General features: G+C 39.4%; 1 protein-coding gene across 2 annotated transcripts in view; it reads left to right on the top strand.

Moving 5' to 3' along the window:
* MAD1L1 (mitotic arrest deficient 1 like 1) overlaps positions 1-27,912 on the top strand; it is a 362,358-nt gene that overhangs the window by 86,497 nt on the left and 247,949 nt on the right. For both annotated transcript variants that reach the window (XM_062587950.1, XM_062587949.1), the window contains exon 11: positions 22,934-23,078. In XM_062587950.1, the coding sequence (XP_062443934.1) occupies positions 22,934-23,078 (145 nt within the window). The remainder of the gene's footprint in view (positions 1-22,933; positions 23,079-27,912) is intronic.

Raw genomic sequence — 27,912 nt, 5'->3', positions numbered from 1 at the left:
GCACCAGCTCCTTGCCACCTCTCTGTTTCCCCTTTGTAAATCATAGTTACTGTGTGCTCCCTCCAGCAGGCTCCCTCCTGTAATGGCCGGGAATAGCTGATTTCCCCATCCATAACGCTGGAGCAGAGCTAACTGGTTTTGTCTCCTCTCACTTCTCTTATGTTATCTGAAATTAAGGTGATTTTTTCCCTCTGAGCTGCCTGTCCACATTTTAGACCCGTATCTCTCTTATTTATTGTACTCTTGCACTGGTGCCGCTGATACTGAGAAAAGACTTTGCTATGTCTGTCTTCTGACTTTTTTTTTACGGCAATTTCTGGGCTTTTGGGAAATGTGGGGTTTTTTTTTGTGCCCCAAATGTTTTCTTCAAAATGTTTGAGTCCTCTGCATGTCTCTAGATACCCGCATAGATCCTATTGCCAGGCTGCTCTGCATGTTTGTCATAAAAATGTCTTAGATAAGTACAGTGACATTCTCATTATAAGCAGTATAGTACAGATAAGTAACAGAGATGTAGAGGAGGTAAAAATGAATTGCCTGAGGTTAAGCTGAAAGCCTGAGGCGCAGTGAGGCTTTGAACTTGGATCTCCTGAATTCCTGACAAGAGCCCTAACCTGTTAATATTCCCTCTTGCGTTGTTGCTGCAATTAATTTATTATCATATCTACAAATGCAAAATATTTCAGTGGGCAAACACACAAAAGAGTTTATCAGTTGTAGATGGAATTTACTTTTAAGATCCGGACAACCACTAATAAATATTTTTCAGAGTATTACATAAAGCAGAAAATAAATTGCTGTTCAATCTTAAGTCTGGCTTCAGGCTAAAGATATCCCTGTTTGTGACTGCATGCATGCAGTTACCTGAGACATTTACTATGCTATTTCTTAAGCCTGAAGGTGACCATTTCGCAGAGACCTCTCTGCGATGGTGACTGCCCTGAAAGCCTGTTAAATGCACTGAATTCGTTTTTGACCAAACTATGTGACCGTTTTCCTAAGCCAGCCTGAACTGCTAACACTGTTGGCTTTCCAAATGGATCTTCTCATTAAAGCTTGTTTCATAAAAAGTTATATTTTTAAAAGAACAAAAGTTTTGTCGCTTCTCAAGCGCAACAGTTTGGTATAACTACTTGTCTTTTGAAACCTCGTGCTGTAACTGGCTGCGCTTTGGCCATAGGAGCCTACGGATCAGTGCCCCAGCGCGCGCGTAACGTGTGTGGCTGCTCCAGCGGGGGAGAAACATGGGAAATCTACTTTTGTCCGAGCTCTCTAATAACTCTTTGAATTCTTTGGCCAAATTTTCAGTAGTTGTGACGAGCTGTCAAAGGTAGAGGGGAAGAAGCACCGCGAGAGTGCAAACCTCTTCACAGCAAAATCGATCAACTACTAAAGGTGAATTTGTGGAAGGACGGGCCCTCCGAGTCCCTGGAAGCGAACGCTTTCCCCCGGCGATGCGCTGCACGTGTCGTTGCAATCTCCTGGCCTTTCAGCCCTGCGGAGCGGCCGCTGCTCTCCGAGCCCTGTTTGCGGTTCTGCCCGCGTGGCCTGGAGGGGCAAGGTGGGGAGAATACCGGGGAGGGTGGTGGCACTTTGCCCTTACGAGAGTTAGGCTGTTGTGACCGTGTTGGTCTAAGTGTATGAGACATGCTCCGTACGTAGCGGTAGTGTCTCCTCTTTAAGCATTTACTAATCCTGGTAAAAGCAGACAAGCTTTCAGGCATTGGGGGGGGGGGGGGGGAAGTGGAGGTGCTTGAAAGCTTATCCCCTCTTCCCCCCCCCCCCCCCCCCCATATCAATGATTTAATAAGTGATATTATGTCTTCTGGAGAGTGCTTCCTCTGTGGAAATCAAATTGCTTTGCAAAGGAGTTGTATTATTCCATTATAAAGACAAGATCACTGAGTTGAAGCCTCAGGTTCATAAATGAGGATAGTTGAGACTGCATTTTGTGAATGGTGTTTCTTAAAACGAGTCACCTATGCTGGTGTGCTGGAATCTGGGAGACACTGGCAAGAACGACAAGTGGATACCTTTGCAGACTTCTGTGGGCAGGCGTGCACAAGCGTTTGCGCGTGTTACAGGATGCTGTCGTAGTATGGCACTGAGCCTTCACTGACAGACCGTGCACCTAGTCTGCCTCATTTAGTCTCGTAACAGCTGGGACCGAACTTCCTGGTTAGCTCAGCGTGCGGGTCAAATGACTGCCTGCCTGCAAAATACTGTGGAAATACTCACCATATTTTATAACATTGGGAATTTTGGTACTGAGATTTCAGAAGTTCAGACTGATGGAAGTGTAATGTAATGATTCTGGAGGCAGGAATTTTTTTAACTTTCTGTATTTGTCAACCTTTTTTATAAATACTTACCATGTGCCAAATATATATCATTGGAAATACAGCATCAAAGATCCTTCTGCCTTTTAAATAGGTGTAACTAGCAGTTGTCATACATAGTGTAAAAACTGTAGCAATCATCTAACTTGATCCAGTGTTTCTGTTCTTCCTATACCATCTGTCTACCCATTCCCCTCTATTTAGGGAAATTACAGGAGAGTCTATACCTTGTTGCTTTTTTCTGGTGGAATAGATTTTTTTTTTTTAATTTTAAATTTATTTTTTTAAGTAAAGGCAGCTTCAGAGCTGTAGTGGGCTAGAGTAGGAGATTTGCATCCGAATTTGCATCTGAGTTTCATTAGAAACGAACGTGAACTGATTTGTCGTCCCTGTAATGACTCTGTTTGGGTTTTAACGCTCTCGCAGTGTAGCTTCCATGTGAAGCTTTGTTTCACAAAGATGAAAGTAGAAGAAAATGGTGTCATAATGTTTTTGCAGTAAGAGATTCTCCTTGAAAAATGAGATGAGAAAATTGTGAATAGGAAGGGCTTTTAGCACTTCAGTCTAAAATAGTTTATTTTTTGTCTCATTTTGTGGGGCTGCACTGCCTGCTGTCTTTGACCATGAGAAATACTGAAAGAGAATTGGTACCTAATACTGTAGAAAAGAGAATCTGTACTGAATAAAGTTTCATTTTAAAACAGATTCTGTGTTCATTTGGAAAAGTTTGAGGATTGATTATTATCTTTTTTTTTTTTTAAGTTCCCAAGTATTGTTTTTGGTCTGATTCTCACAGATTAAATATAGCATGGCAGAAATCTTTGAAACTGAAGTTTTTGTTTTGTTTTAATCTTCTCAGTTTCATGTACAAAAACAGTAATTCCTGAAACATAATAACATAATTTAGGAAGACAGGTGCAGAATATACCACGCATAGGGAAATTGTCCAGTTAAATATTAGGACAGAATTAATTTGGGTTATGTACTTTGGTCTTACTGTCCTGGCACTTATAAACCACAACACCAGAACTATTTCCTCTGCAAATTGTGTGATGGCTTTCATGGCTCTCTGACAGCTAATATCATTTTGTTCATGTGAGAGTAGCATTGCTATGCATCTGTTATTTTTTATTTTGCAGAAAGTCTTTCTTCAATTTCCTATATCGATGAAGAAATACAATGGATAAGCAACATTCTTGCCAGGTCTGGCAAAACCCTTAGTCAGGAACCGCAGAGCTTTGTAACACGTTGCAAAGAGATGCAATTTAAAGCATCTGATCTGAAGTCTGCTAGCTTACCTCTTCAGAAGGCGTTGGCCAGTTTTAGAGAGAAATTACCGTGCTTGGAGGGTGAAACACAGTCAGACTCTAAATGCGATAGTAACTGCCTAACTGCAGGCCTGGAGGCAAAGTATGGGGGGCTGTAGAGGTAAGACAAAATAAATTTCCCCCATTTTCTACCTATTTTTTTCATATCTGAGCAGTTTCAGCCCGACCGAGCTCGAAGGCTCACTGTCTTAATCGTTTTAGTTGTCACGGCCTGGAGTCGGTTTTGGAAGCACGTTCCCTGTCTAGCACGCTGTGCTGCTGCGCTTTCCTTTTTGGGCTTGCTGCATTTTGAACGGAAGCAAAGTGAAAATGGTTGTGTCGTTTTCTTCAGCTTTTGCACACGCGTGGCCATGGATGAATGCTACCAGCGGGACTCTGTGTGGAACAGAGATGCTTAGCTAAGTGCTATTGCATACTCACTGAGATGATACCACCTCAAACGTGAATTTGTTCTCTGCTGAGCCGTGCTTTTCTCCATAAATGTCATGCCTTTAAAATAAGACTTTATGTGCATGTGTTCTTACATGAACACACCAGCATTTCACAGTGGAGGATAAAGTGCATACTTGGCAGCAAATTAACAGGAAGGGCTACAGCCACTTGGTCCGTGAGCACTCCCCTCCTTGTGGGCTTTGGGGTCCCTGTTTTGACAGATCAGCTGCAATGTTTGTGCAAGTGCGAAGAATCTGATAGACTGTCATTTCAGGACAGCCTGTGATAAGAGGGAGACTGCAGAAGCCCTTGAAAATAAGGAGCTGCCATGTATGAAAAACACAGCTAATTTTAAAGACTCCCTCTGTGGCCTCCAATTGCATGGGCTCTGTTCTGTGGGAGTTGTCCATCTCCTTGCTGTGCACTGCTTAGGGAGTATGTTTGGGAGTGTTCAGAACAGAGGGTGGAAAATACCCAATTCCAGGCACAAACTAGTTCCAGTACAGCTAGATCTTTCAGCTGAAATTGTCAGTTATGAAATAATTTAATATTAATATAATAAAAATGGTTAATTATAATTACTAACCAGAACAAACATGCTAAATGAATAGGAAATTTTCATGCTTGTTTTCAAACTGTATCTGGAGGCTTTGTAAGATGGCACAGGTTATTTTGTCAGGTGATCCTCCCAAGCATAGAGGCTCTGAATTTAAAGCATCTAAAATTCTTTAGAAGTAGATTTGACTTAATGGGAAATGTCAGTGTCTCCTGCATGCCAGTTTGGGCTGAAATTTCTGCAGTAGTCTGAGGAAGGCAACCTTCTCCAGCACTCCTGTGGCATGCAACATAAAAAAGGGTGGAAAAAGTTTACTTGAAATTCAGTGACCTTTGCCTGAAGATCAGAATAGAAAATAAACTTCCCAGCTGTTTTCTAAATGCAAACTAAGCTTAATATTAGCATAGGCACAGTTTATGGGACCAAGCAGAAAGCAAACAAGAAACTTAGAACCTACCTTTAAAAATAAATCAAATATTCCTAAAGGTAAGACACTGAGAGCTATTACAGTCGCATCTATTTCTAGTCCATTTTTCCCTAGATTTACATTTAGATCTACTGCTCTGCTGTTAAATATAATGACTAGTTGTTTTACCTTATTTTTGGAGGCATCAAATTTTAAGATTAAGTACTAAAAATGTCAAGCTACCAGCAGACCTGGCAGTTGATTACAGTCAGTATTTCGAAAAGTTTGGAGTCAATACAGCTGAAGTCCCGTACAAAAAAATGCACTAATTTCTTCTAATGAAAATGTCAGATCTGTAAGTCTTATGCTTGTAATCTCAGAAGCAATATGGATTTTACCTTCTGAGATCAGAATTTAAGGTGTAGAGCTTCATACCATGAGGAAATGCTGTGTATAGCTTGCTTAGAAAGATGGTGAGAATAACCACAATTAGTTGATGTCAAATTGATCTTGGTTTTCAAGATTCAGCAGGGAGTCTCAAGAAGGCTGGCTTAGGCAGCTGTATGGATTAGTTTATTCTCTCTTCAGGCTTCTCTACAGGCTGCAGGATTTGTCTTGGGATGTCAATGGAAAGGACACTGCTAATTAGTTTCATATAAATAGATTTGACTGTATTTAACATGATTGCTTACAGTGCTTTTTTGTAGAAGCTTAAAAAAATGGGATAAATACTGGAAATATTAATATATTCAATATTACTGCTTTGCTGTTTGCTATTTCTCATAGAGTGAATGCCAGCATGGCTGCTTGCTTTGCTTCTTTGCAGTAGCAGTTTCAGTGCTGCGGAGAAATGTGCAAAGTGCTAAAAGCATTATTTGCTATTTAACAACTTGCTGTAAGACCTCATAGGGAGCTTATACTCGCATGTATTTGTTCAAAGCAAATTGCCAGCACTTTTCTTACAGGGAGGGGGAAAAAAGGGAAGGGTGGGGGGAAAAAAAAGGCTTTTTCAACAAAAGTAGAGCCTGAGAATGAGCCAAACTGAGCCATGAAAGCTATAAACTGAATTTATGTCCCATATTTGAAAAAAATGCTGAGGATTTCGTTAAATTTTTGAGCAAAGCGAAGTAATTTTTCTTACATGCCTTAGGTCAAGGCAGTTATTTGTGTTATGACTCTGGAGGAAGTAAGTATTGATTACTAAAATACCCAAGTAATGATTCTGTGTTCTGGACTATGAAAGCATAACTGGACTTGGAATTGATTATCACTGTTTAAATTTAGAGAAAATTTCAAATTCTGGAATTTAAATTTCCAAAAACTTAGAAATCTCTGAAAAATAGAAAAAATCAAAAAGACACTCACAGTCTGGTGGATTAGGTTTTTAAAATGACTTAATGCAGTAAAAATAGTACTGCATGAAGTTTGTAACAGATAATTACAGGTATGTGACTTGGTAAAACATTCTTGGGTACTTAAATATTTATGTTATCAGTAACTAATAGTTGGTGTTATGAAATCAATACTCTAATTGGATTCATGAATTCAATTGATTAACCATTTGATAAGGTGACTAGAGAGATTCCAAGTGCATTCCTCAATATAGATTCACCTCGAGATGTTAAAATGTTATAGAAATAGCTATAGATCAGAAATTACTTAATTTTTTAAACATGGATGCCATTGTAGCATGATACTTCATACTAAAATATCTTTGGAAACTTACAGTTTTGTTGTTTTATTTTTAAAATTTTGACGTTCTGTTTATTTGGAGAGTAACTTTGTTCAAACATTTGTAACATATCAAAGTCTTACGAAAATTAGCAGGCTCTCAGTTTAAACCATTATGTCTCCTCTGTTCGTAAAATAACTTCTTAAAATCCTAGTCATTTTAAGCATGGCGTTAGTATTTTCTCCCTTTTTTTTTTTTTTAATTTTTGTTTTTATTTTCCTGGCTAAAGAAATATACTAGCAATACAAACCAGTACTGCTGACACTTCTTTACCCCTTATTAAACCTTTCCTATATTAACTGTTATGTGAAATCTGGGGAAAACTCTACCCTTTGCCCAGAGTCACTGGGTCCGTTTCTACTTATGCATCTGGAGCAACGATCACTTATGGCACTTGAAAGCTGTCCGGCCTCAGAGGGAACCAAACGGCAGAGAGGGATCTTGATCACTTTGTTCTTCTTTCTTGCTATATGCTAACAGCTCGGATGGAATAGTTCCCTATCTCACTTAACAGTCATCGCTCCCGAAACTTAGATCTGGGAACGTACATGTAAGTGTTCCTTAAGCAGCTGATGACTGAACTCATGAGTCTCGAGTTTTACACAGTCTGCTGTGATTTATGCCTTTATTTTTTTCCCTTTATTGTCTTTCTAAAGATCCAATATACTCTAGTATAAAGGGCGTAAAATTGTTTCGCCTTTAATGTGTAGTTCTTCATCTTGGTTCATTCAAAGATCTTCTGATCTATGTCCACGTTATCGGTTGCTCCCATAGGAGTGATTAGGTTGTGTCAAAGCCGAGAGCCGAGTCCTTGATGCAGCTGATGAGGAAGATGGCTTACTGCAAGGAAAAAAGCCCTGGGGTATGAGTTGCTTTAATTAAAACCTTCCGGCAAAAGGTAGAGATCTCAAAGTACATCTCGTGTAAATAAGATAAGATGACAGTTTCTTATTGATTTTTTTTTTCTATGTTGAGTTAGATATGGATTATGATCAAGAGAATCTGTTTTGCAGTAGTTAGGCATCTGATGTATAAATTTTTATTTTTGTGCCTTCATATTACCATATAGATGTTAAGAAGCCTGTTTATGCACAAAGGTCAGATTTCCAAATGTAGTATTTTGTGCATGAAAGCAGCACTAGGAGGCTAAACACAGTTAAACTGACCATTGTGCAGTAGCTTTGAAAGTTGGAGTCTTTCTCATTCGTTGCAATACATTCTTTTTGTGTGAGTTAATAAGTACTCTGTGTGTGTCTGTTACATGTATTTCAGATATGAGAATTTTCTGAGTTTCCACTAGCAATAAAATGCCAAAAATCTTGTTTAGGATTTCCCCTTTATATCTACCTGAAAGCCACTGTTCTTTGTCATATCTCTGGTTTCACTGAAGAGCAGATTACTGCTTCCCATCTCTTCTCCCCCTCTAATTTTTCTTAAGGCAAATTATCTGATACTAAACCTTAATAGTACTGACAGATGTGATTCATTATGAATGAATTAACCTAGCCTATGTAAGGCTGGCTTCTTCTGTCCATCTTGGTGAGGTTGATGTGTATATTCCTTCCCCTCCAAAAAGAAAAGGAAAAATAAATACTATTCTAGCCAGAATAGCCTAGGGATTTCCTTACTAAATTTATGATTCTGCTTAAGCAGGCTGGTTCTAGATTGGAAGCATTTCATTCACGCAAACAGCAAAGTGATTCTTTGTACTTCACTGGAGATTTCTGAACTCTGTAGGTCCTTTACTTCTAGCAGTCAGCAGGGGTTAGCAGGTGAAGATTAGGGCTAGAAACTTCTAAATTTTAACCTTAGCTCTCAGTCATTTTTCTGTCTAGCACTGGTAAGCCTGCTCGCCTTCCGTGTTAACGTTTTGGCATTATCAAAACTGCTGTGTCTGCCTTTTTTGCGGAGTGAAAAACTGGTGAATGCTTTGTAGCATGTGGGATGAATGAAGTACTTACTATTTGGGCACCTTGCTTTAATGCACAGGTATAGGCTCTGGCTTTCCTGTCAGTGTGGCACTTTGTATCTTCAAATGATGTTCAAGTAAGTGTCATTATTAGTATACAGGCAGACCAAACTTATTAGATTCCAATGTATTGTCAAATCCATTAGTATCCCAGGTATTTGCTGCTTGAATTTCCTTTATCAGATTCCCAGACTATCCTCTGTTGCCACAAAATCCTTGGATTGCCTTTCTTTGGACATCTGGTGGTATTGTTTGGTGAACCTCAGACAAGAATATTCTGCTCAGTTACATTTCTGACCACTAGTGTGGCAGAAGGTATTATTAGTAGTTATTGTTGTGTATTGATTTGCATTTTCAAACTGCCTTTCATTGAAGACCATTAATGAGCTATGTAGTGATTGGGTCTTTTTGCTGCAGCCTGAGCAGAGACTGATGCAAAGAAAAAAAAATCAGATATGCAAAAATAGGAGTCCTGGTATCTTGCCTTGTCCCATTGGCAGTAGGCCTGCATGGCTGTTTTGTAGTCTTATCTGCTGTGATTTAACTACATGTTTGTGGATGTGTTTAATTTTGGTTATGCCTTGCCTGTTTACTTGTGATGGATGAGGGATCTTGAGGTTAGCAGTATTGACGTAATGTATCCTGTATCTAGGGTCACTGGTTTATGACTACAGTATAGTTAGTCTTCCACTCTCGATGTAGCCAAGCCAGGTCACCAGGTCCCAGGTTCTCCAGAGTTGTGAATCTCTCAGCCGTTGGAACGGGATGTTCTTCTCGCCCCTGGTGAGAAGGGGGTGTTTGCGTAGGAGATTTGCTCGATACCTTGCTGTGCTGTGTAAGCAAAGAATCCTTCTATCAATTCATACAAGAACTAACCCTGCCTTTTTAAAGGTCATTTCTGTCTCAGTCAGCTCTTAAAGTTCAAGAGGAAATAAACTGCTTAGAGTTGGCATTTTTCAAGTCAAGTGTCAACTTTCCAAGCCCCCAAGCCAGGGAATGCAGAGGAAGGAGAGATTAATAAGTGAGCTGCTTGGCTGATACAGTGATTGTGCAGAAACATTCCTTTTTTTCTTTATTTTTTATGGTGGCTTGGGATGAAATGGAACACTGTTGAAATATCTCACTTTCTCCTTTTCACTTTGCAATGCAAAAGTATCCAGAGCTCTTCAGAAGTGCTGCTTTTCTCATCAGTCCACTGACAGCAAGCAGAGAGTTTGTCAGCTCCAGTGAAGTAGGACACAAGGAACGTTTTATGACAATGCCAATACCTAAAAGCTCTTTTAACCACGAAATCTTATTATCCAGTGAGAATAAAACGCGGTTTCAGAAAGCAGTTGAAGGGTGAAGTCTCTAAGCAGGTGCTGCCCTTAACTGCATTGACGCCTTTTCCCATGCAGGGGAGAGTGGATCAATAAGGAAATAAACAGGACGAATGGGCTTTATTAATCAGGTACGACGGCAGCAGCAGGGGAGATTATAATGGAACACAGGTGGCAATCGAAGGGTGCGCTGAGCATAGACGAGCTGCCGGCTGCCAAAGTGCTTATATTGACTCTGGGAGATGCAGGTGACGGAGGCACCAGAACTGCTAATTGGGATGTTGGCTAGCTCCAGAGACAGCGAGACGGAGCACGAGCGAGCTGTGGATCTCGTTTATTGTGTTCGTTGTGTCTTTACTTACCGTCTTGGCAACTTTTTGCTTGTATATCTGCTTTGCTGGCCTTTGTGTGCTCTTGCTGAAGGTTTTCAGGCTTCTGCATTTGTGCCCTGTCCATGATGTAGATAAGCCTGAACATTTTCTTCTTTCCTTTGCAACGGAGTTTGCAGAAATAAACACATCAGCAGCATTATCTTTTTTTGCTTTATTAAAAAAAAAAAGAGCCATAGTAAGAACTACTTTTTAAAATGATAGAGAAATCAGTTTCTGCCTTTTCCAGTTATATGTTCTTAACCTTCTTGTTTTGGCTGGTACAGCTATCAGAATGCTCTACCTGCCTATCGCACTGTGGAAAATGGTAGTGATGGTGTATTAAGGGCTATGTTTCCAAATAGCTTTTAAAAAAAGGGAATAATTTTCTTTTTTTTCTCTGTATGCAGGTGGCTACTTCATGTGAAATCACATATAGTGTTTTTTATGCCCTTTGGATTTGATGTAGTTCACGTTTGGTTTCTCTAGATATTTTTTTAATAAAAGAGCTCTTTGGAAAATTTGAGTATCTGAAGTATTTCTTTAGCAGTCCTACTTGTTGTTATCACTTGATCTCTGAAAATGAGTATTGTCTATTAGCTAGTGAGAAGATCCTAATAGATCTCTTCCCATGTGCCTTGTATCATGGGAAGTTGATAGTCCTTTAAATCCATATTCATGCTATAACAGAAATCCATGAAAACGGGCACTGTGAAGAGTCCTGATTGTTCTGGTCTTTAACATCTCCATCTACCTCTTTTCATAATCACAGAGTGGTTGAGGTTGGACATAATTATAATATATATAGTAACTGAGAAAAGTTGAACATAAATTTGTTAAAATATAGAGAGAGCTATAGCCTTAATGCTTAGGTATTAGGAAATGTTGGCAATTTTCCCCCCTTTTTCTAACAGGAAGATTTTTGATAGCTGAAGCTGATCAGCTGTACTATTTCTTGCCATAGCCAAGAGCTGGCAGGTGGTACTGGTGAGAACAGAAATATTTTTTCAGCTACTAATTTATAATTTGGAAATTGAATATGACTCATATCTGAAGGAGATTAGATGGCTGCATGCTCACCCAAAAAATTTGATGAAAAAGCAAAATTTTAAGTTAGACAAGATCTGTTAGTGTTCATTAAAAGGCAACAAACCTTACCCTTATCTCTCTCCCTCAAATTTGCTTTTAAATCAAAGATCAATCCAGAGTGATGAGCCACTGCCAGAAGCTTTAGGAAAGTCTATTAAAGGAGGAATGTGCAATGATACTTCTCCCATCTTTCATCAGTTTGAAGCTTAAGGATTTCTTAAGCCAAAGGTGATATCTTTTTGTATTTAATATAACCCATGATGAATTTCCCTCCATTAATTTGTTTAATTCTTCAATTGAAAGAGGCAGTGAACATTAGTGCTGTATTGACCTTCACCTGTGCTTCATGAGTTTGCAGACTCAGGATTCTTTTCATTCTTCTCAGACAACTGTAACAGTGTATAGTGCAGCTAAACAAAAAACCAACATGAGAATGTTTATTTTGGGGTGAAGTTGTGATATGATAGGGAAGTGAATTTAAAGAGGTATCAACCAAATTGCTAGAGGTAAAAGAGAATTCAGAAAAATCAGAGAAATAAAACAATCTGACCTTTCTGCTCATCTAGTGATTTTGAAACATGAAACCACTACATGAAGGCGATTTACTTGTCCATCTGACTGGTTTCTGTATAAAGTATTCATTGCAAAGAGATTGCATAGCATGTAGCATTGTTTAATAAAACATTTAAAAATACTGATGCAGGAGAATTGATGTAACAGAGCACTAAATTTAGTTGTTCTGACAGTTCTTCCTTCCACAGTGACAGCTTTATTCCTGTTGCCATATATAAGTTTAAAGGGTTTTCTGAGCTAATTTAGGGGAAGGAAACTAGAAGGAAGTAGGTCTCTGTGCCCTGCAGATAAGTCATAACAGTGTCAGTAAGCTAGTGAAAGATTCAAGTAACACTTTTTTTTTTTTTTTTTTTTTTTTTTTTTGAGTGATAATAGGGGAAAGCAATGTTCACAGAAAGCTTTAGGAGCTGCATTAGCAGGACTTTGTTAGTACGTCTGGTTTGGTGTCCATTACATTTGAACATATCCTTTTCGTGGATAGAAGTGACTGCTTGGAAACAATTTGTGAGAAAGGAGTTTGCTCAGCTCAGCTGCCCAAAAATTCCTGCTGAGCAGAGTGGTAGTGTGCAGTTATATGTTATTTCTTGGGCTTACAGCTGATGGGGCTGCATGGGGCAGAGCTGCTGCAAAAGGAATGATGAGTAGTCATAGTTTGATGGTTGAGCTTGTGCTGCATGGATAGATCCCGTTCCCTTCAATCACATATCCTCTCCCTCAATCTCTCCCATCATATCTGATGCCAGATTGCTGGAGACCATCTGTTCTCTGCTTTGTGGCCTGTATTTACTTATATACGTATCCAAAATAGATATATACAACAATGAAAGCTGGTTTAACTTTTAATTGGATGGAGCTTACTCCACAGTGGATGTTTTAGGGGGAGTTTCAGATAAAACTGAGTAACTTCAGTCAAGTGGTTCTACTGTTTTTCATCATTCTTGTTCTTGGTTGTTTTTTCAATGTTACTATAGAGTTTGCATCATATGGAAAATAACTATATGGAAGTTAATATCCAGGTTGCAAGGTCAAACTCAGAGGATAGGAAATATTGGAACTATAGTTACCCGACATCTGCCTAGTTGGCATCCTGTGAATGTATCATGTAGGATTCCTGTGTCTCTCAGAGCAGAAATGGTGGATTATGTTGATTTAATGAGTAACTGTTCAATTTTTCCTACAGAACAATTTGTTAGTTTATTTTTGCAATTTCCTGTGCTCGTCCTGTTATACCGTAAGCAAAACAATGAGGGAGTATGGTCTAATTTTGGGGGTGCCATTATGTAGTGCTTAGACCTTGCTTTTTCAGAAGATTTAGCATTACTCAAGATTACTCAAGATTTCATACTGTTGACTTCAGCAATAGTGCCAGTGCTTGGCATTTCTGCAAATTCTGCACTAGGAACTACCAAATGAACAAACATGAAAGACTACCTTGGAGAAGTTCTTAGTGTCAGCGAGGAACTCTGACATAGGTAAGAGTTGGAAGTAGGTTTTTGGGACACCTTCAGTTGCCTTAACATCGAGAGCATTCTCTTTCAGCAACTTCTGTGCTGTTTTAGTCTTCCAAATTCTGCAGTGAACAAGAGAGAGGTCCTGCGGAAAACAGTTGCAGTTAGTAGAAAATCCAGCTTTGCTGACAGAGCATGGATCACAAGTTAACGTGTCATGTTGTTTAAACCCAAAGACATGGCAGCACTTGGAAGGTTCGTGGTTACAGGTGTCATAAGATAATTTTTAAGACCTTTGCAGTCTTAATATTATTCCAATATGCCTTTTACATTTAATGATTAGCATGTCTGTTGTAATGTTTTGCTTAATATGATTTGTATTATGGTGGACTGTTTTAATGTAAGTTGAGTCATGGCAGTTCAAAGCTGTAGAAAGTAAGGACGAGAGGGATATATGGTGAAGTTGACCTGGTGCTTGTGAGAAGAGAAGACCAAGAACAGTGGTCTGTTGGAGCATTTGGTACAGATATCCAAGTGACTCTTGAGCTGTTCCTTTACTTTTATTTGTGCCAGTGTCTCAAGGATAAGAACTGTAGATAGTACTTAATTTGGGGAGGTTTTTTTGTTGTTGTTAACAAGTATCTATTAGAAATTCTCTAACAGCACATTTGATAGCACCTGGAGGGGTTTTCATGGACAAAAGCCTAATGCTGAAATGCTGAGCTGTTGCTTTGACTTTTGCTCAGAGTTATGGTGGAGTTCATGGCTAAATTATTCTGCAAGAATTACTTTAGAAAATGCTACTTCTGTAAGTTCATTCAGATAATCTTAAATTCAGATTAAAAATGTTACTGTGTAATACTTGTTTCTTTGGAGTACAGTAATGCACCTTGGAAGAGGTCTGTTTGGCAACGGTCATTGCAAACAGATCTGAGAACCTTTAGAAGCTATAACAAGTCATGAATCTGTGAGGACTCACTTTTTATATTGCAGTGGAGGATTTAATGTTTTGTTTTTGTCATCTAAACACTTTGATCCTCTTTATTTTGTTAAGATAAACTATTATCTAACTGTCAAGAGCCTAGAATTTCTGCATGTTTGTTTGCTGACAAATCAGTTCAGCACAACCGTTTTCCTACTCACTTCATTCCCTCTTTCAAGCAATTTTTCCTTTTTCACTCCTCTTTATCAGTTTTTTCCCTTTATCTTTTACAACTCCTCAGCTCTCATGCTGCCTATTCCCAGATGACTTTTCTAAGTGCTAGTTTGAATGTATAACAGAAATTTGAAAGATTCTTAGTCACTTTTGATGTTTATGTCACCAGTTGTCTGTTCTGTGTTGCTGCTCTTCACACCAGAGCGGCAGTGTGGCCCGTGACTTGACAGCTTGCCAGAAAGCAGAACACTTACCAAATTTAGAGCATTCTAGGGGAATTTCTACAATGCTCATAATGCTGAGCTGGGCTGAGAAAGTGACTGTGCAGTATGTTCACCTCAGTTCCCACTGACTATGTAACACATTGAGATCCTTCAGACACTTATATTTGGGATAGAGTTGGGCTGGTGGGATGGAGAGATGTGAACGCTTAGTTTGTATGGTGAAGGAGAAACAGAAAAAATCTTGCACAAAAAGAGTGAGAAGTTTTGATTTTCGTCATCATATTTAGGCATGGACATGAGTTCATCCAGCCCAGAAGTATGATTATAGATTGGTAACTGATAGGGCCAACTGCATTATTCATTATGGTTCAGATAGAAATGAAATCATGAAGGGCAATTTTCTGTCTCATACGTCAAGGTCAGATAAGGGTATTTATTATTCCCTCTCTGTTTATCTGGGAATGCAAATTGAATTTGGTGATTCAAATTGATGAAATGTTAGAAATATAAAACTCATCAGAGCTGATACGAAGAGAAATTACTGGGTAGAGCTGGCCAGTGGTTTCACCATCCAATATACAGGGCTCTCTTTTGATTAGTAATTATTTCAATCTTTGAGGTTTTTTTTCATTCTCAGTTTTGTTTCAGTTGTTGTGACTTCTGTTTTCAAAGAAAAAAAGTGTAATAACACTTTGAAGCAGTTAGAATTTGAATTAGATGATGTAAATAAAGCCAGCTGCAGAGAGGATGTTTGGATCCTGAGTGGAGAAGAGATTTTCTTCAAACTCCTTCCTGGCTTTTCCCCCGTCCTTCTATTACAGCCCCCCCTTTTTTTCCAGTACTTTGCTGCCTTGCATTGCAAGGATTTCAGGAATTCTGCAGACTGTTCAAAGCTGGAGTAGAATTGGAGGGGGAAGGGAAAAGCTATTTGTCACCTTGGTGCTGAAGTTCCCTCTTTTCCTTATTTGTGTGTGACCCACAGTGATCTCCATCACCGGTCAGTATGATGATGAGAGCAAAAACTAGACTCCTCAATGGGGACCAGCTGAACCTGGCTTTCTTACTGAGACAGCCAGAATCAAGATACTCCATCATTACCCTCTGTATTGTATGTTGAGCAACTTGGTGACCATCTTTGCTCAGTTGGGTGTATCAGGCCATTGGGATAAAGCCGATCATGGCTTGTTTCCTTTTCTCTGCAGTGTTAGGAAGGACACTGCTTTTTTACTTTGTAAGGTGAAGATTGTTCTTATGTAGGAGTGGAAATAGAAAATACTTATGAGTGCTCTTTAAAAGCAAAATGTCTGCTGTAATTGCTAAATACCATGTGCAAAAGTATGATGTCAAGATAGATGATACATGCTGTGCAGGCTACATGCTACTTGTTTTTAACTCTTACTTTTTAATTACTTTTTCATGAGAATGTTCAGTAATTCCTTCTCTACCAAGAACTGCAGAGGGAATCAGTTTGGAGCAGAATGCAAAAGTTCCTGATCTGTTTTTGTTTCAGAGCAAAAGCCTCGAGTATTTGGCCATACAAAAGGTCTTTATAGATTTGTCTGTGTAAACCAGTATAAATCGCTTTGTGTATTTGATTATCAGCTTCGTTTTTTCCTGTCACCAATTTTACTTAAGATACCAGTGGTATCAGGTGAGTGTAAACAACCAGCAGTGTTGGTCCTGTGGTTCTGAAATACCAGGAAAGTTTTATTCACCAAATAAATGTCCTTAGTGGAAGCTGTGTGACCTTATGAATACCTCAAGTTTAGAGGCTTAGAAAAGGACACTAGTGCCTGTGGTTATCCCACCCTTGGAAGACTTTATTTTTCTGAAATCAAGGATGGATGTGTTCAGCGAGCTATTTGTGTTTCAACTTAAAACCAAAATGCACCAGAGAAGTTTCCCATTTGTTGTCACACGAAGACATTGCTTTCCTTCTCATCTTGATGGTGGGTGTGGAGAGCATGTTTATTAGCATGACAACAAGTCTCATGTCAAGTGATTTATTAAACATCCAGAACCTCATTGTGGTTGTGTTGGTTGTGTGCTTTTTTGTTGTTTTTTTTTGGGGGGGGAGGGGGATTTATTTGTGTTTGTTTATGTTACGGTTTGCCTTGAGCGTTACATTAGGGCCTTGTTCTTCTGGTGGGTTCCACTGGTGGTTGCAGGCTGTGAAGTTGGAGGCCCTGTGGCACACAGCTTGACCTCGCACGGGAAGGAAGGAGAGAGGTCCCTGATGGAAATTTATTCTAGTAAATCATAACTCCTACCAGTAAATTAGAGCTATGGTACCAATGTTGGGATATAAAACTTGTGTTATTTCTGTACTGTAACTGTTCACTTTGAAGATAACGGATTTCTGAGTCTGATATTTATGCTGCCAGTTAGGGAGTAAAATTAAATACTGTCTCAAAGATAAAACATATTGTCAGAGTACCAATAAAGCTCCAAACATCTGTCTGCTTCTTCTCCGTTTCATCTACCCGTATGAGCAAAATAATTCTCTTTATGTTATTTCCTTATTACATATTCAGTATGATTCAAGACTTCCGTGTACGTAGACTAGGCAGTGTGACAAATGAGCTGCTTATTTTTGAACGATTTGTGGTTTACAGAAACCTGATCATGGTGAGTTGTATAAAGGTCTTTGAAAAAATACAAAGTGTAGATCGAGAGAAAGTTTGCAGATATTTGCGGAAGACCTGTGAAAAATAAATAGCAAGAAGAAAGCTTGTTTTTCTGCTGACTCTCTGTAGCCTATTTCCTGTAGATTATTTTTTTATAACAACATACAGAGGACTGGTCCTAAATAAGGTATAGGTGAACCTTTGACATAAAATACTGTCTGTCTGGTAACTTCCACTAAAGATGGTAATATTTTCTATTGTTGCTGCTCCTGAATGTAGTAAGCAAATTACAGGTGAAGTGCAAGTATTGGCCTGCAAAGTTTCCACTTGTGGCATTGCAGCAGTAGCACAAGATTTGCAACCAGAGGGTGGATTCTGCTATTTCAGTTTCTTCCTAATTCTGTATGTAAAGAAGAAAGCAAACAGAATAAAACGTTAAAAAAAAAATAACAGAAACTAGCACCTCTACCTTTGGCTTGGAAGCTGGAATGCTTGTACCACTACAGTCACCTCCTCCTCCTTGTTCTTTGCTTTTCTATCTACCTTAAATTTGTAAATATGGGCAACTTCTCCAGCAGTATTTTGATAGTCTCTTTTCCTATTTCCTTTTCTCTTCTCTTTCCTCTTGTCTTTTCAGGAACATTTGATTTTTTTTCCCCCCTTTTTTCCTTTCATTTCTAACAAAAGATGAAAAAAAAATCTGTTTTGCCAGGCCTCATCTTTTCTTTTTTTCTGATCCATCTGTGTTTAACTCTTACTTCTTGTCTTATTATTTCTGTCATCTTTTTCCCTTCTGTTTTTAATTCCTTTTTAATTTCTGTCCTGTACACCCAGCTGTAACAGGGTGGTTATTCCCGTCGTGGCAGTTTAAGCAGAGACTGGCCGGGGGGAACCACGTCTGAGGGGACGCTGGCGACCGGAGTGGCTTCTCGGGGAGAATCCTTCTCCAAGGATTTTCTGCTGCTCTCAACCAGGCAATGTGAAAACACCGTGGAGTTATTCTCTTGCTGGTTATGCCTTAGTGCCGGCATATACAACTTGAAGGGGAAGAAATGAGGAATTACGTTTTATTCGAACTCTGTTCATCAGTCGCCAGGATGGTTCGAGTCTCTCGTGTGTACCGTTTTCAAACGTTAGGTGCTTGAGAGGGATGCAGGTTGTCAGGCCTCGCACACAGGTATAGTTTTCCTCCTCCAAGTGTCTGCGAACCAATTTCCCTTGCTCCTTTTTTGCCTCATTAGCTTGCGCACTAACCTTTTCATTTTGGCCTGCGTCGTGCGCGGCGCTCTCCTCCGGGATACCTGTGCGATCGCGCTGTCGCTGTGCCTGCCCTCGGAGCTGCTTTGGCGGGCTTCACCTCCGCGCTCTGCTCCGCGGTGCTTTCTCCTGGAGATCGGTCTCAGCTCTGACAGATGTCCCTGGTACGCCCGTGCATCTCATCTTCTCTTGAGCTGCAACATCACCCAGACGATGTTGCTCTTCTAATTGCTGCTGCAGATCTCTGGTTTTCCTTCAGGCTGATGCACAGACTATTTCTTGCATCCTGTTTGCTTTCTTTGTGGCTTTTCAAGCCTCAGGGAAGGGGGAAGTTGGTTATTGAAGGGACAGAATTTAAAATATATATATATATATATTCTGTGGATCATTAAAAAAAGAAAACTATCAGTTACTCCTGTAATTTTTCTTGAAGGAGGTTATTAAAATGTATCTTATAGCTTCAGTATTCACTGTGTTCTGTCGTTGTTCTGTCTTTCAAAACATTCTGGAAAATGAAGTTTTATCATTAAGATTACGTTAAAGTGGATTACAGTAGGGAAGAGCAAAAAAAATGAAGAGTCTCAACAGCTCAGAACAGAAAGATGCTGGCGTCTCATTCCCTTGAATGGGGAACGAGGAGCATTAATAGGCTGATAAACAGAAACGAGTTTTTTCTCTTTAAGGCTTAAAAGGTTTACTTTGAACTTTCAAAGATTTTTTTTTTTTTTAATGCCAGTTCTCTGAGCTTAGGATGAATTGAGATCTTTGGGTCTAATTTTCCATTGCTTTTTTTTATTTCTTTTTTTTATGAGCATACATTTGGTTTGAGAAAGCAATTCCTGTTGAAAAGCCATAGGTGGCATTGGTATGGAAGAGGGATGCCCACTTCTAACACAGCAGTATTTGCTGCTAGGTCCTCACCTTTTTAAATCCTGTTTTTTGTCACTGAGGAACATAACTTTCTTCTTATTTTTCTTTTTTTTTTTCCTAGCAATTCTATTTGTGTTGTATTTGGTGCAGCTTCTGGAGTCAGTGTGTCCTAAAAGAGGAAGAAAGGATCTCGATAATTTACTTTGGCATGGTGTGGAGAGTTGCAAGGAGGTTGAATTTCACACTCAATAGCAAAAGACCCTATGGTAACAGGCTCAATTCAGAGAGGTTAAGCATTGTCATTGCTTTCATAGTCATCTCTGGCATTTCAGTTTTATCAGCATTAACATCACATTTGATCAGAGGCTGGAAGTATAATCAGGCCTGTAGTATTTTCCTTCCAAACAGCACTGAATGGCTGAGGAAATTGCCCATTTATCTCCCTTTGCTAAACTTTCCTCATGTTTTAGCACGTGTTTCCAGCCAGTTTGAAAAATGAGTGAGTGTATCAGTGAATATCTGTGCGCTCTCCATGAGACGTGGCTCTCAAATATTTTTCATTATTTTAAGAAAGAAACCTAGCACATAGCCCATTTTCCCATTTTGAATATTAACTCGGGTGTAATCTATTAGTGCACTCAGAATTTATGGAAATAGGTTACAATATTGGGTGATTAGGTAGCAGATCACTCCATTATCTTATCAAAATATTTTGCAGTAGCCAAATGTGGGATTCTGGCTGTTTTGCGGTATTTAATCCTATGTTTATGTGTTTTTCCTCTGTTCTGAATCTAATCTGGGACTAAGTTGCTTTGACAGAACAAGTATTTGCTGTAAGGTTTCCATTCTGTGACTTAATTTATCATCATACGGTTGATGGAGTTTTGTACTTACATTTACCCTTTGCATAAAAAAAGATAGTGTTGAATAAATTGTAATTAATCTTATGGTGGTGATTGAAGCTACCTGCTCTCACCCATCCGTTCTGCTGTATTGGAGGTGGACCCACAAACCCAGCAGGCTGCACGTGTCCACGGGCTGGTTTGGAGTAAAGTCTGTCTTAGTCCCAGGGAAAGGAGGGTGAGCGTTTTAATTTAAGAATTTTTAGAAGCTTGATCTGATGAATCTTGCTGTCATGTTCTAAGGTGTTGCCCAAGTCGTGTCTATCTGCTGGAAGTTACTGTTGGCCTAAATTGTCCCTGCAGGTGTGTTCAAAGCAGGATGCTGTATCGTGAACAGCAGTAGCTTAGGTGTGAGCATGTCTCAATTTACTAACTGTGCTACAAGATAGTAACCTCCAACAGGTGGGCTGGAAGGCAGTGGTGAGTAACTTTATAGTTTGCCAGCTGTAAGCCCTGAATGATGTGCTTTTCATACATTGCATGTGAATAGTTCCTAAGTGTTTACTTATGCATGCTTCTGACATTTGACACTGTGGTTATACCACGTAAATAGCATCCCATATTTAGCAGAATGAGAGGTCGGAATCAGGCACTTGCCCTTTTTGGATGTTAGCTTATTGGAAATTTTTTTAATATGGATTTACTTCGTAGAGTCCAACAAGAATTGATTCTCTATTTTATGTTGTGGAATCCTTGCATTGCCAAGTAAGAAAAAGGCTAGTCTTTTCTATTAAAGATCCATGAGATTTACTTTGAGTTGTTTATGGAAGTTGTAATGGAAAAGGGAGCATTCAGTGAAAAGCAAACATCTTTCATGCTCCCTCACTACAAATACTGCTCTTGGGCACAGCTTCCTTTTGTAACTGATTGATTAAAACAGAACCAAGGAAATATTGGTGCGCTAGGAATTAAATTATCCATTTTCAAATGCAGATTTAAAGCCCTTTTGATGAACTTTCCCACCTGAATACAACAATGAAGAGCCTATTTCACAGTCCCTGATTATTAAATTGGTCTGTGAATGATTCCAAATTGAATTGGAGCTTTATGCTGTCTTCTAATTCATCTGGTGCTTTAAAGTGCATATTTGTTTTTGAAGGAGAAGATTTTCAGGTAGGGGAACAGCTGCTTGGGGATTTTTGGTGAATTCCTACATAAATTTCCTGAATAGTACAATTTGGGGATCTGGCAGTGTAGGATGTATGTAATTTAGGCTAAGAATATCTTTTAAGACAGTATTCCTTAAATCTATCTAGACAGTACCTGAAAAATAGTGCAGTTTTATTTAAAAGCATTTTATTTTATTTATAACAATTAACAATATGCCTCTGAAATGCTCATAAGTTTTTCCAGTGTTGTTCTTACCCTCAGGAAAACAAAGATCATCTGTTTCAGAATATGCTGGAGATGTTAGTTTTAATCTTTCTGGTTTGCTTGAAGGTTTTTGACTTGTGCACGATACTTTTTTTTTAATGTCCTGCTCACTCTTTTAGTCCTGAACTTTGTACATCTTTGCAGTCTTGGATAACTTGTAACACACGAATTGTGAACTGACAGTGAACAGTTAGATGAGTTACTTCACTTTGCCTTGGTGTTGCGCAAGTGCATTGCCAGTGTTCTTGATTGGTGATGAACTGCCTTGGGACAGCTGCCTGATAGTGTCCTGCAGCACACTGGGTGTCCAGTGCATGTGTGTGGAGAACATCTCCAAGAACATATGGAGCAATGTCCTTCACCATGTCATGCTGCTCAGAGAGCAGAGAAGAAGGGAGACTGAGCTGTATTGGCTTAAATGAGAGTCCTGTCCACGCTGCAAAATAAATGCTAATTGCCTGGCCTCAGAAGACATTTCTCTTCCAGTAGAGGTTGCTGGCAAGAGCAATGTGCAGGTGGTGGCTATAATTACTAGCTGAATATTATCTGTCTGTCAAAGCAAATCATATTAAACCTCTTTTGCTTCTACTTTGTTAGAAAAGATGAAAATATACAGTAGAACCTGAGATATTGCACTGCGTTGAAAATGAGGCACCTTTTCAAAGGCAAATTGGTTTATTTTGAAATATATATGTAATTATTTACATGCCTTATGTATGTGAGATTCCAGTAATTGCTTTGTGCTGAACAAGGAGACTGTCACTGGGATGGTTTTTCTGTCGCAATCTTTTTTTTTTTGAGAAAAGCTGATAATGAAACTGCAGTTACCAGTGAAGCAGCCATACAGATGAAATGGCTCAAGCCTACTGTCCTGATATTGTGCTACTGCTTCTCCTCTCAGGTGTTTCTGATTTATCCAAGAGGCAGTGGCTATGATTTCACAGGTCTGTCTTATCTTTCTTAGTGCCCGAGTACTGGAGAAGGCCCGACAGCAGCTACAGGAGGAAATAATACGGGTTCAGAGCCAGCTGCTGGATGAGAAGAAGAAACGTGAGCAGCACGAAGCCCTGGTCAGGCGGCTGCAGAAACGCGTGCTGCTGCTCACCAAGGTGAGTTCCTCGATGGTCTCAGGGAAAGTGTGTGTCCTTGCTCCTTTGCTTTTTTTTTTTTTTTTTTTTTTTTTTGCAGCCCTTGTTAGTTGTTCTTTGTTCATCTGGGCAGAAGACTCTGCGAGGTTGTTCATGGTCTTTGCATAGCAGTGCTGCAATGGTGACGTGACACTTGACGTTGGAGCTGCTTTAGAAAAAATGTCCTAGGACATCATAAGGCTTTGCTAGCACGTGCCCTATTTCAGCTCCTCCTGTGTTGGTGGTATGTTGCTTAGTCTCATGCTTGGCGTTTGTATGAGGGCAGAGAATTGAATCTGGTTGCTAGAGTGTTTTGAGTCCCTACGGGGAATTTATAATGGCTCTGGCTGCCTCACCTCCTTTCCTGAAGAGAAGGAAATGGCTGCACCTTGTCAACTCTTCCTGTAGAAAAACAATTTACAGAGAGTAAGAGAGTTGCCTTCCTCTCACACAAAGTCTTATAATGTAATGGTAGGCACTAGACCAGTAAATTGAAAATACGTTTTGAGATTCTTGCTATAGGACATTTCAAAGAATTTTGCATTATCCTATATCTGATATGCTTCCATGATGAAATTCTATACAATAACGCAAGAAAGTCTGTAGAGCATTGAAAAGTTTATATTAAATTCTGAGAGCATCCTTTTCCCAAAGAGAATAGTAACTCTCTCTAGTCAGAAGAATATGTACTTCACCTTCCAACAGTACTCCTTGTAAAACTTCACTCAGCTGAGCCATCTCCCTGACATAAGAACTGCTCGTGTAAGTAGGTTTGTTATGCACATGTGCTCAGACTCAAATAGTTAGGGTGAGAGAGGCAGGAGGGGAAAGACCTGGGATTGTATGTTGTAGTTCTGCACAGGGGAGCTGGACATATCGCAGCGTACAGGGAGGAAGAAGCTGGTGTGACTTTCCTAGACGAATGACTTGACTCTCGTACCTGGCCAGAGTAACTCTTGCTGACATGATGGGAAGGTCTGAGCAAGAGGGAAAGGAGCTGATTTCTTGTAGTATTTTAGGCTTTAATCTTCGGTGCTGACTAAAGCATTTTGTTTGCATCCAGTTCCATGTAATCCTGCGTCAGAGTTGAGGCAACAACTCTGAGGTATGGTGTGCCAAGTAGGCCTTTTTGGGACATGAAGTGGCTATTTTCAAGAGGGTGTTTTTTTCCAGATCTTCTGGCTACAGCTTTTGGTGCTAGGAAGGTTCACTTAAGTGAGAAGGAGAAAGAGGTGCCGTCACTTTTCTCAGTGCACGGAGGCAGGCGCTGCCTTCTGAGCAGGTGGCCCAAAACCTCTTCCTGCAAACAGAAAAGAATTTTTTTTCTCCTCAGTCTTACCCCAAGAAAGCAGCCAGAACAGTCTTACCCCAAGCAAGCAACAGTACAGAACTCTGTGCTGTTCTAGTTTGGTACTAGCGTGGCTGGGCATGACACCGCACCTGATAAATCCTTCCTCGTGTAATCTTCTCAGCTATCTAATGTTGTCCTAGGCAGTTCAGCCCTGATGGAAGCTTCTCAGAAGACTTCTAAAATATTCCCTTTATTAACTTATTTCCAGTCCTCAGCAGAAATGTTTGTCATAGAACACAAAAGGTCATTACTTTTCATTAAGTACTAGACAAAAAGACTACAGTACTTTGTCATGTGTCAGATTGTACTCTAACTTGTATAGAAAGTTAAAACCCTTGAATTTCTTAACTATCCTGTTCAACCCCCTCTTACCTTCTCAATAGAGGAAAACTTCAAAATATTCTTCATGAGACAATAGCAAATAAACTTTTGTTTTGACATTGGAATTTTTCAGTGAGCTGTATAATTCCTCATCTAACCTATTCTAAAGGAATAAAGACTTAGCTGTTCTCTGAAAAAATGTATTTTATCTAGGGAGTGCTAGGGGTTCTTTGTGAAGAAGTTCACGTATTATGATGCTTGCGTATTCTATCCTTGGCAGTGTTTCTCCCACTGGTTGCTCTTCTCATACGAAATCAGAAGGGAATTTTGATTAATTAAAAAAGTATATTATGATTTAAAATGAGATTGAGCAAATATATTGCCTGTTAAAAATAATTATTTTACATTGAAAGCATATCACCTAGAATGGTATTTAATCATCTAATTAGTGGCATCAGTAGTAGACTGTGCTTCTGTCTATGTAATTTGAGAATGGAAAAGATGAGCTCTCTCTATTGAATCTTTGTGTCTTGTTAAATAGCATTGTGAAAATCTAATTTGGAGGAAGCTTCTATATGATTGAATCCCTATTGCTTGCAGTGGTGATTATTGTATTTGTCCGTATTTGACCCTCTTGTAGGGCAATGATATTGTTTCCTTATGCTAAGCAAAGAAGGATTGAAAGACATCAGACAAGTCTAGCAGTGCAAGTTTAATGCAGTGACAACTTCCTTTCTTTGAGATCAAATTGTAACCTGGGAGTCACAGATCTTGAATGTACCTTAAAAAGGGGGTTGGAAAGGATAAGCTGTTCTTCATTTGATAATAGCATTTAAGTAATAAAAATATGCCTTCATGCTCTCCAAGAATGCCCAAGAGATACCTGCTTTGCTGATCTGATTCCTTCTCAGCCATCCTCTGTGGCCCTTGAATTCTTTCTCAAGTTTCAAGCAATATTTTTTGGCTTTCACAGATTGTCTATCTCACTTGCTTAGTCTTGTTCGTTCTCTACATGTCACAGCCTCTCCGTCTTACTTGGTTGCTCTTGTATTTCCATTTCAGTGCACTTAACTTCTCCCTTCATTGCTTGGTTCCTCACCTCATTTGCTTCTTTTGAGCTTTCTTGACCTTACTTGGGCCTTTCCAGTTAGCTTAATAATTGGGATTAGCACAATTGTCAGTCTAGGATACTTCTGCGAGTCGCTGTGAATCTCTTCCCTGGCAGGCTTATAGAACAAGCATTCTTCAGTCTTTGACATGCTGTGGTTGCTGCTAGTGCAGTGGTCCACCCCAAATAATTCTACCTATGACAATGGACTGGGATGGGAACTGTATCCTGACTATTGCTGTTGACAGACTTCTTTAGAACATGTTAGTTAATCACTTTCTGATGTATGTCCTTGTAAATCAGAGCAGTACTTCTCATTTTTTGATATACATACTTTCAACGAAATATGGAGACTAGATGTGAATACTTACTGATTCTATCATACTTTGGAGATTTTCAGACATTGATGGCTATCTCCTGGAGTGTCACTATTCACGTACAGTGATTAACCAAAAAAAAAAAAAAAAAATAAAAGATGCATTCCATTACTGTTGTGTTTCAGGATTCCACTCTGATTTCTCCTGCCTGTTGTAGCATCTTTTTGCTTTGGCTTTGCTCAGGTTAGGGAAATCTTTCATCTTTACTCTATTACCCAAGGAACTTCCAGTACAGCACTAGTGGGAGATATCTGAAATTCTAGGTAGTGATCTAGTCTCCATCTGCCATGTCCTTTTTCCTGTATGATTTACTGCTATACTGTCTTTAAATGCTGTGTTTACTTACATAGTTATGTATTTGATTTTTATGTCGTCCTTAAGCTTGTGAGTATTTCTCTTTTCTGAGAGCTTTGCACAGAACTTGTGGTCTTGGTTTATAGAGTAGGCTTATTAAAAGAAAAGTCACCTCTACTATTGAGTGACTAAAAATGGAATCTTTTCCATAATTTTTTCTGGCATGTAGATCTTGCAAAATGAAAAACCTGTTGTGAAAAACCTTTCCTGAATGTAAGGAGTTAATTGAGTCAGTATTTGATGAAAGCAAAGCTCTAGACTATGTTTCCAGAGGCAGCTTTGTAGGGGCATAAATAGACAGTCTGCAGCAGAACTGAGGCTGGAGAAAAGCAGTAGCGGCTTGCTTTGGGGTTCCCAAAGCCTCTTGCTGTGGTGGATCAAAAGCTGGTTTGCACAGATCTACCATGATCTCCATCTCCTTCTCCTCTCCCCTATTAGTGAAACAGCCCTTAGCTCTGTTGTTTGCTTGCAGGCTTTCAACCTCTTCATTCACGCAACCTCAACTGCGTTCACGCAGTTTAGTGATTGCTTAGGGCTGTTATTTTCTTTTGCATGCAAAGCTGGGTAGTCATAACTGCATGAAGTTGCAGAGGAGTAACAGCAACCCATAGCGTGTGCTGTGGGTTTACCCAGAGCAAAAATGTTCACAGCTGGTGTATGATCCTTCAGGGGAGGTCTTGCGTTTCTGCATATGCAAGAACTCCAAATGTGAAGCATGGTTTCCATTACTTCTTGTAACTTATTCTAAATGCTTGAAATTTGCTTCTCAAACTGGAGACTCTGTGAATGTAGACTGTCCTAATTGCATCCCTTGCTCTCCTAGAAGGCATAACACAACAAACTAATTACTCTGATTGTACTGAATTTTGTTGCTTTGCTGTGTTTATTTCCTATCTGTACATTTCTGCCTTTGGGTACTCTGCTTCCAAGAGAAAAGGCTGTGAAAATCCATTTTCTTTCTGGAGTATTCAACCAAATCACGTGGTCGGATAGTGAATCTGTTTCTATTGAGGCATAATTCAGGCCATCATCATAAAAGTTAGGGATTAAATAAGTATTGATTAACCCACTCCAGCTGACTCTTCATACCACATGTTCCTGCAGATAGTGTCGCAAGAGTCAGCGTGAACTATTTAAGTGACTTCCAGAGCCTGCAATGGTAGAGATGCATCCGAAATGGTACTAGGTAATTAAACTGTTCATTAAGCATGGCAGATGCAGAGTTCACGACTTGATTTGCCATCTGCTTTGTTTTGTAATCAGTAAAGATTTAAAATATTGCTGTTGCTTTCTGTGTCTTGTTGG

This window comes from Rhea pennata, chromosome 15, assembly GCF_028389875.1.
Source record: "Rhea pennata isolate bPtePen1 chromosome 15, bPtePen1.pri, whole genome shotgun sequence".
Classification (NCBI taxonomy): domain Eukaryota; kingdom Metazoa; phylum Chordata; class Aves; order Rheiformes; family Rheidae; genus Rhea; species Rhea pennata.
The sequence above is the reverse complement of the archived record's forward strand: the minus strand, read 5'-3'. Positions and strand labels throughout refer to the sequence as shown.